Source organism: Zeus faber (genome assembly GCF_960531495.2).
Source record: "Zeus faber genome assembly, chromosome: 5".
NCBI lineage: Eukaryota > Metazoa > Chordata > Actinopteri > Zeiformes > Zeidae > Zeus > Zeus faber.
Window position 1 is genome coordinate 6,524,375 of NC_137192.1, and position 10,389 is coordinate 6,534,763.

The 10,389-nt window shown below is 44.5% G+C and overlaps 1 protein-coding gene across 1 annotated transcript in view; it reads right to left on the reverse strand.

Moving 5' to 3' along the window:
- The window catches only part of rybpb (RING1 and YY1 binding protein b), a gene marked incomplete at both ends in the record, with an annotated part of 29,857 nt that extends 20,764 nt beyond the window's left edge, over positions 1–9,093 (reverse strand). The window contains 2 exons of the mRNA XM_080001560.1: positions 8,400–8,525; positions 9,068–9,093. Of these exons, the coding sequence (XP_079857686.1) occupies positions 8,400–8,525; positions 9,068–9,093 (152 nt within the window). The remainder of the gene's footprint in view (positions 1–8,399; positions 8,526–9,067) is intronic.
- Positions 9,094–10,389: the final 1,296 nt, after the last annotated feature.

Genomic DNA, 10,389 nt, shown 5'->3' on the forward strand with positions numbered 1-10,389 from the left:
TAACATAATCTGGGGATGCCATACGATATTTTAAACATGTGAAATTTGATACAAAAAACACATTTTTACACCTTTCAGAGTTAAAAAAAAATACCCTTTTCTTGTAAATTTCAAATCTAAAGTTGCAATACTACAGGCCATGCGGCATGGCTTCCTCTCCTTTCCTGGGTAATAATGTACTGTGTTCTACCTCGGAGACTCCTGACTGACTGATCATATCCCTCCACACACACACACACACACACACACACACACACACACACACACACACACACACACACACACACACACACACACACACACACACACACACACACACACACACACACACACACACACACACACACACACACACACACACACACACACACACACGTCTGCTCCATCTCTACTTGTCCTGCCTTACCCTCTCCCTTACTTTTCAGCTGGCTAAGACTCCATACCTGACAAGTCACTCAACCCCCCCCCCCCCCCCCCCCCCCCCCCGTCCTCCCTCCCTCCCTCCCTCGTCACCTTACCTCTCCTTGTCCTCCTCCCAGCCTGCCCTTCAGCTATTCTGTACCTTTAGACATGCTCACGGTCACTCTCACTCAGTCACACTCGCTCTCGCTTGACGTCTCCATCCTGGGGTGGGAGGACCCACCGATTTAACAGAGCTCTCTCCCTCTCTCTCTCCCTCTCTCGACATTTCTTCCAGCTTTGTCAGATTGCCAAATTAGCCATTGTATTTAATCACTCACATTCTGCGAAATCCCATGAAGTAATTAAGAACTTTTAAATCCGTCAATTAACACATGAAGATTAGGGATAGCCGCTCGTGTTTAGGGTTTTAGTGCAGCTGCTGATAATGCTGGATAAGCAAAAGCAGTTCTCTTTGAGCAGGGGCTGCTGCATGTGTATGTCTGAGTGTGTGTGTGTGCGCGTGTGTGTGTGTGTATAAAGGAAGCGCAGATACAAATGGACTGCGCCAGCATGTCCCTCTTATGTAATTCCATTATCCTCGACAATTTGCCTTAATGTGACAGCAGCGGCGGAATCCATGGATTGTAACGACTTGATTCCATCATTTTAACAGACAGAAATGCAGAGGCACAGAAACACATGAAAACACTGATACGCACTAATTATATTACAGAAATTGTGCAGCCTCTACGTTTTCTCCATTGCTCCTACAATAATCACAGACTAGTGCTAGGTTATATGGCCAAAAATCACGATAAAATATTTCATACCATTCGATAATTATATTTATCACAATGTATATATAAACCACAATTTCTCTTAACTGTTTTTTTTTTTAAATAAAGAAGGCTGTTGTATGCCATGATTCATTTTAAAAAACACATTTATTGGTGGAATAAATTGTCAAAAATGAACACTAGTCTTAAAATCTGTATTGTAAATAAAAAAGTTATAACAAAACTTAGCCGCATTTAGCATCCTCTTTTTTTTAAACAAAATAAGTATTAAAAAAAATAGGGGGAAATAATCTGAAATTAAAATGCTAAACTAAATTATTTTTATATAATGAACATTGCACAGCACTCGTAATAAAAACAAAACACACAAATATGGCAAGTAGACCTAAATCAAAATAAAGAATTACGTTTGTGGTGGTGCTGCCCGCTTCGTCGGCACTTCTCGTCAACATATTTTACACAAGGGATATTTACCATCTGCTTTGGTTCGGAACTTAAATATCCCCAAAAAATGCCAAGGTATGAATGTATGTGGCCCTCATTGGTCAATAACACATCATCTTTCTCTTTTCGTTAGCTGCTCATTTTGGACGCTGCCGCTCTGTCGCCGCTGCCGGCGTGTTTACAAGTGCAATCGACCCACGAAGGAGCGGGCGGGGCTTCTTTCCATAACAACAAACGTAATTGGATAGAGGTGAATTGATTGGCTTTTCGTTGCCACTTGCCTAATGCCTCTATGAATGAACAACTTTGCAGAAGACATGAAAAATGCGATAATTATCGTTATATCGTCCAGCATTATCAGACAGATCACAATAATAAACAAAACAGATATTTCAAAAGTACCCACTCCCTAGTTGCCACCCTGCATAATCTTTACAGTCCATCCGTCCACCACCATGTAAATCCGTGGCGATAACACATTATTTATTTGCTTCATGTATTCCTTACAGGGTTTCCCCATATAATTGTACAGGCTTGGAGGGCCGCCAACAAGAACCCCCGCCAGGTCCGATAAATTCCTTTCCTATGCCAAAAATAACAGCAACCACTGAGTATTCTTTCTGAGGGAAAAAAAAAACAAAACAAAGAAAAACAAAAAACATGAGCGTTGGATCCCCTGCACCATGCCATTTCCAAACACCTTGATGTTAACCTGAACAAAAGAGATTGGCCTAACTATAGTAAAGCAACCAAGGCATTTGCACTAATATGCAACAATGGTAGAAATTAAGAGATTATAAACTTGCAGTCCATAAAATAGCATTTTACTATTCCTTATATGCAACATCCCCCCCCCCCCCCAAACTGAATCAAACTCAAACAAGGATGAAACAAATACTAGTTGCTTAACACTTCTATCTAGCTAGGGTTACATGGAAATTGAAATTGCGGACAGCCTGATAAACCATCACTGTTCACAATTACAGTTTCCGTGTTACAAACAAATACAACAAACAAAAGAATAACTTTACAAAAATTACCACCAGCGAATACATCCACACCATTGTCATAAAATCAGAAGAGAAAATTAAGCTCTTGGCTGTGGCTGATTGCTGAACCATTCTCTCTGGGGACTCGAACGCAGTGCCATTTTGTTCTTGAACATCGTTTTGGTCAAGTTCTGCTTAATCGTGAAACCTTTAGGGGTTTTTGTCTGTTTGCCACATCAGGTCTGAACTAAATACAAATTCAAGGGGAAACAAGACCTAATGTGTTTTTCAAAAATTTGAAAATAAAGTTGAGTCATATCAGTGAAGTTATGGCTCACCTACACTATTGTTAACTTGCACAAATAAATGCAGTTGACCTTTGCATTGAACACAATTAAGCCCCTTATTTGTATTAAGACGAGAGATGAGGAACAGGCTTGTTTATTTAGAGAGCTGCTTCAAATAATACATAAATCCACTCCAAGTGAGAGGCGTTGTTAACGTGATTATTCCTCTCAAGAACAGCGCAGGGATAGGATTCCATGAGTGGAAATTACACTGAAAATAAGAGTTGTTTCATTTGGATTCAGCACCTGAACAATATATTGCCTTATGTTTAAGATAAGATAAACTTTATTAATCCCACACCGGGGAAATTCACTTGTTACAGTAGCTCAAGAGTCAAAAGTAGAGAAAAAGGGTGATTAAGTGATAAATAAAAAGTTTAATAAAAATTATATACACCTTTCACTTATACCGATATGATCATGATGGATAATCTCACAGGGTAATAGTAAACATGATAGTAATACACACATGATCTGTAGGATTATAAGAAAAAATATAAATTGTGCTGTAATTTTGATAATTGAACAGAGATTGGATTGCACAGGATACAAGCAGGAATTGAAAATAATACTGCTCCTATATATACTGTTCCATTTTTGGTGATGGGGTCTGCATTTCCCAGCAAGAATGCAAAGATTGGGAGTTGTGGTCAGTAAACTGTTGATATGGATGAACATTCACCGAAAGGAACAGCCCCCTCGCATGAACCAATATCCCCACCACCACAAGTTACCCATAAAAACAAACAAATCACACTTTTTTTAAATCATTTAACTGTCTTGGAGGAAAGACTAGGGTCAACACAGAAACATAGCAGTTTCTAATGGAACTCTGGAACTTTTAGTGTAATCCACCCAACACAGTTGATCTTCCGGATTGCCACTTCAAAATATTTGTATTCATTTGATATTCTTAAATCTCCACCCAGATATCGTGACATTGTCCATCAGCAAATTTTACTGTTGAATCCAAAGTGTGTCACTGCACCCATCACCTGTCTGATGTCTGGAGATATTGAACCATCCCATAATTAAACCCCATTCTCTGTCGAATTAACCTATTGAAACTTTAAAGTTAACAACATGCCAACTTGAGACGCCTTCTATTTGATCTCTTTCAGATGGAGTGGGTGGACGCTTGTTGAAATGGTCGACAACAGTTCACAGAGAAAAACAGATAACGGCTCGGCAGTCAAGAAAGGCGGTACCTCAAGACTTCCTGTGATCCTTGCCATCAATCAACTTTAGAGGGCTTCTAATGGTATCTCCCTGGGCCCGGGGGACAACTTGAGGTGAATACCAAAAACACGACCGCGCCGCAGACGGCTGTGCGCCGACACAGTGTCACATTCACACAGCGATCGGGTTCAGGTGCCAGAAACATTTGAATATGATAGCATGCAGCTTGCGTCTCAGTGTGTGTGTGTGTGTGTGTGTGTGTGTGTGTGTGTGTGTGTGTGTGTGCGCGCGCGTGTGCGTGTGTATATATGTGTGTGTGTGTGTGTGTGTGTGTGTGTGTGTGTGCGTGCGTGTGCCCAGTACAAACCCTGCTCCAATTACTACGCAACATGGGCACAGAGCAACAAAAGAGGCAGAGCACTTGGTGCTACTTGGACTTGTAGATTAGAGGTCAGGTACAAAACGGATAGGGCTCTCTTGTTTAAGAGTTAAGAGTGGCAGAGGCTGGATTTAGCCTACTTGGGTATCGCGTTACATCACAGAGCCTGGAGTGGGTCATCAGGTTTGTGAGCCTGCGCTCAGCTGGGGAAAAGCAGGGCCTCTCCGTGCATGCTGATTCAGTAGCCGGCATTATGCTCCTGTTAACACACAAGTCTTAAACTCCCCCCACCCGAACGTAAAGCAGAGCGACGTGACCCAGAATTAGCCACCTTACCCACCACCCTTAGTGGGCGCATTCTGTCCAAAAGGCGGCTGTATACTCACGATGAAATGCAGCTTTGCGAGAACGACTTGTCTAGAAGCAGCGAACGGTTGGTCGGTTCACAGACAACCCCTCCCCCCGTCTGCAAGTGGTCCAAATATCACACGGCTGGTTGTGTCGCATTTCAACAGTTGCAGGGTTCAACTTCCTTTTTCCCGGGTCATTCCCTCTGTACACTTTGTATGTTGCAGCGGTGTTGGAGGACATGGCCATCGCCCTATTCATCCCCAAGGTCTTTTTGTTGTTTGTAGTATACCGCCTGGTTAACCTATAACTAGGGGTTTATCTCTTTTTCTGACCAGCATTATTCATGCAGAACTTGTAAATGTAAAGACTTGACCCACTAAACTGTGCACTGTTGTTACTACAGTGTGGCTGGAAGGTTTGTTAATCTTTTCCTGAGATTTTCCAGAAATTTTACATAGAATGTCGAAAAAGTAAATCAATTTGTGGGACTTGGATGAACATCTGATCAAATTTTAGGTCAAACGTATGCAGAAATTCTGAAGGTTCCAGAAGGTTCACACACCTTCTAGGCCCACCGTAGGCATGGAAACCTTTGACAGTTTGGTAAAGAATACAGGTCAAGCCAGCAGACGCCTTAAGGATATCACCATGGTAATGCTCCGTTTGGTAGTTGAAGTGCCAACCGTGTGAACAGGCAGAGACAACTGGTTCCTCATACTTCACCAGGGCTGTGCGATATGACAATGTAAGACAATTACTATCATATATATATTTTTTACACGGTTTCTATCAATATTTGGCAAATCAGCGACAGAACTGCTTTAGGGTAATATCTTACATCATTTGGAGTCACAGTGCTTTACGTTATCTGCACATGGGTGTGAATGTAAACAAATATGGAGGAACTTGGGGAAATTACTCACGGACCAATCACGGCACACAGAGCTTGACACATCCTTTTCTTTACAATTTCTTTAAATTTGTTTATGAAAAGCGTTTGTGTTTAGTCGCTAAACATCAACGTGTTTGATAAGGATAACTTAAATTGCGTGACGGCACCATTCATGGATTATTGCAATATTTGGCAGTCTGCTACTGAGCTACAACAACATAAAGTGAGGGTGACTACCGAGCCGAATCAAAGTACCTTTTTTAGAAGCATTTTTAAACAAACAGTTTGCCGATAGCGATTTAGTTCATGGTTTCAGTGAATCAAAGTTTACATCTTCAATTTTGCAAAAAAGAAAAAAAAAAAAAAAAAAAAATATATATATATATATATATCTCATTTTGCTTCTCCTGTGAATTTGAGAACCGAACAAGACTTAATTCAACCATCGCACAGAGTGCCAAATCTTATAGACTACAACGATGCGGGAATCAATACTCGAGCACAACCACCTTAAAGCAAACACAACAGAAGCGAGGCTGCACGAATCAAAGTACAAAGTCAAGCTAAGAGTTTCTCCTTTTGTTTTTTTTTGATTGCTATCACCAGTGAGGAATTCCAGTAATTACTGAGGGGTGTTTGTAATGCGCTTACAAAGGCCAGTTCGAGTAACAACCGCAGATAAAAGGAACACACACACACACGCACACACACACACTCCTAAGTGTGGATCATTTGGCTGAACGCATGCTGCTCTTGTCCTATGCTCAGCTGGATCACATCAAACGAGGAGGGGGGAGTTCTTGGCTAATTAGCTCTCATTAGAATAACAGGCAGCACTACAACAGCCAAGAGTTTCATCAATCAAAGGTTAAACTATTTAGATCAAACCGGGGGGGTGGGGGTGGCTGTGCGACAATCGCGTCAGTGATGTCATGTACTTCCTATTTACCAAACAAGAGGCCTTCTGGGTCGTGGCCAGAGCACAGTGGTAGGAGGGTCTACGACGTGCCTCTCTCCCCGCTTCCTGCAGCGTGCTCAGCCTGCATCATCAGCTATGGGCTTAAGCTACATGCTGCTACGGGAGAAGGAAAATGACGTGGGGGAGGGGGAGCCACACAAATCTTTTTCTTTTTTTGCATTCTCAGTAAACTCATGTCGGGAGTGCTTTCCCCCGTCTGCGGTGCGCAAGGGGTGTCAGCCGAGCCACTCATTGTAAAACCACAGCTCGAAAGGTTACCGCACGGGGGAGCTGTCAAATGCGTCCACAAATGACTCATCTGTCTCTCCGATAGCGCTGCGCAGCTGATGAGAAGCGTGTGCGGGACTCACACCGTGCGACAAGACAGCTTATCGCAAATAAATACATAAAAGAAAAAAAAAAAATCATTGGCCGCCACAGGTGGGAGGTAGTGGCGCACACCGGGAACCCAAGAGGGAATCCCGTCATGTTGTCACCCAGCCCGACCGAGATGTGATCTCGATTTCCCATAAGACCCAGCCCTCCGCTGACATCACAAAAATGAACTTTCTGACTCTGTCATGGGACGTGTTGATGGGAAGATTGGCCCTGTTTATTTGAAAGACATATCTGACGACAAACTTAGGAAATGAAATGACTTAAATCCGGAGAACGGATTGTTTTCTGTAAGATGTCTGCATGCTGATAAACTTCTGCCGGTGGCCTACTTTTTGAGCTCACTTAATCATGCACATTGGGTCAAAATTACCTGGACCCAACTAGAGTCACTGTCATAAATCTAAAAAAAACCAAAAAAAAAAAAAACAATTATCATTTGAACTGGTTATTCAAACTCTTCCCAATACTCCCCACATTGCAGTCAACCCACCAGCTCACCTGTCAAGGTTGACTCATCAACCCTTTGACAAGCATCTCCGCAATCCGACAGGTAGGCGTAACATTCGCAGATGAACTCATATGGTGTACATATCTTTAAAAAAATTAATTAAAATAACAGCGAAGTAGTCCTTTCTGTGCCCTGTTGCTGCACTGAAGCTGCACAGCACATCATGAGGCATGGTAGCTCTGCCGTTCCCGTCCCCATCCCATTCCTCCACCTCTGGCTAGTGAGGAACTATCCAATGAATAAAAACACTGTAACGTGGGCTTTGGATCCTGAGGAGAGACGGACAAGGGCAATCAGGGATGTAATGGGACGTCAATAGAGCAGGTTGTGGGGGGGGCGGGGGGGGTTGCCAGTTCAATCCCAGGATTGAGCCTGGTAGCATGTCGAGGGGTCCTCGAGCAATAAACCCCACCCCGCCCAACGGCAGATGAGCAGGTGGATAACTGCCTCCACAATCAGGCAAAATCTGAAGGCGGGTTTTGTGTGACTAGAAACCGTGCGAGATTCACGTTGCAAGATCTGGTTTCCCAGATCCTCCATCAACAAGTCCACCACACACACACACACACACACCTTCCACTTTCGCACATTTTTCTTAAGAGGCATGACACAACTTTGATGGACCAGCCTGTTTTTCCAGATTGGTCGATCATCCAAAGTTGTCATGCCTCTTAAAAATTGCGATGCAACACTGCAGCCAGCCAGCCAGGGGAGCAAGAGAAAAAATACGATCAGACAAGAGAGCTGCTGTTACCTTGTGGATGTGCCCTTCCTCACATCGCAGATGCTGCACTTGAACGCCTCGGCGGTGTTCCTGAAGGTGCACACGCTGCAGTCCCAGTAGCCGTCGTCGGCGCTCGGCTTGGCTTGTCTTTTTGGCCTTGAAAAGCAAAATCGAAAAAAAAAAAAAAAAAAAAAAATTTATTGTGGGCTACAATCAAGTTTGTTGAAAAAAATAATAATAATAATAATAATTGCACAATTCTCAATAACAACGCCCGCGATCCACGGCGCATGAACCGCATGACAAAAAGGTGTGATCGTGATGTCACGGTCGCGGGTTCGAATCCCGACCAGTAAAGGTCTCAGAGACCTTTACTGGTCGGGATTCGCTCGGCTGTGGCTCCAGCTAGCAATTTTTTAGCATGTCCGCCGAATAAAACGAACACCCCGCAATGTCTACTCGACGTCGGCCCGTCTAAACAGCCCCTGCCTAGTCGGCTGAGCCTCGCAGGGGAACGGCAGGCGGACCCCGCAGAAAAAAAATCCCTTTGTCTGGAAGAGACTGGTTGGAAGGCGGCGAGAAGCCGCCATCGTGCCTGTGCTCTGCTAGCTAGGGGGAGAGAGGGAGAAACGCCGGAGAAAAAGGGAGACGAATGTCAAGCCCGACCGCGGGTCGACGGGGACACTCCGCGGCTTTACCTTGTAGGGCTCTTTTTGTCGCCCATGGTGCAGGATTCTCCTCGGGAGGGAAAGGGCAAAAGCGGAGCTCCGGCGATGTGGAACGGGCGGCAGCGGGGTCTGCGGATCGGGACTGAAGCCGCGGCTCGACCAACGCTGTGGCGCACGGGAGGAGGCTCGAGCTCGGCTCTGGCTGGGCTGGCTCGAGACCGCACGGCGCCACGTGACCGCCGGGCGCCCAATCCGCGCGCGGCTCCGTTTAAAAGTCTCTGGGTTCGGCGGCGTCGCCCCGCGCGCCGGGCTCCGGGAGACGCGATCTTTTTTTATTTTATTTTCCTCTCTCTCTCCCCCCCCCCCCCCTTTTTTTTTTTTTCCCACCCTCTTTTTGTTGTTGTTGACAGGTATGGAATACAGAAAAGGCTCAGCGGCGGCGGATGGGGGGGGGGGGCTGCTCAGAGGGATCCGCTTGCGGCCAGGTGTTGCATTCGCAGCGCATCGCAGTCTGAGGCGAAGTTCATCTTGGGACAAGGCAGGACGTCACGGAGGGTTATTATGGATAATAACGCAGAAATAGGGCTGGACGGTAGAAGCCAGGATGCGAGGCAAGGCGAGCCTGTCTTTTAGAGCACGTTTCGTACACCCACAACACACACACACACACACACACACACACAGTTGTAAACACTTCACATGAGGCCCGAGTTACGTTGTATAAAAAGGAAGAAGAAAACCAAAAAGTAGAATAGAAAATGAAAGGCAAAAAAAAAAGAAGAGAAAAACGCATGATAAGGATGAGCTGTATATTGTTTCATCTTTCAGCTTGTTAGGTCCATGGCGTTGAAAAACAGATAGATGGATAGATGGATAGATGGATAGATAGATAGATGGGTAGATGGATAGATGGATAGATGGGTAGATAGATCACAGAGTATAAATAACAATACCCAGCAGACACTTCAATATTATCTTGCACACACACATACACACATATGGCGTATGGCATATAACCAGAAAATGCAAAGAAATCTGCAACGCTGACCAAATGGATTGTGTATCCAGATGTGGAATGGCCACCGGCCCTCAACTTCAATATGAAATTAACTGGTGGTTAATTGTGTGAAGTCAGGCGCAGAGAGAGAACCCCCCCCCCCCCCTGCCACACACACACACACACATTCCACTGACATTGTACCTATAACGCAATAGCCAACTGTCCCGCCCCCGACATTAAATGAAAGCTGATCAAATGTATAGGACATCACAATTCACAAACACCGTCTTGATAGCGGGATGTAGCCAGGGCCAAACAATAATTTAACGCGAGCGGATTTCTGTCGATAGCA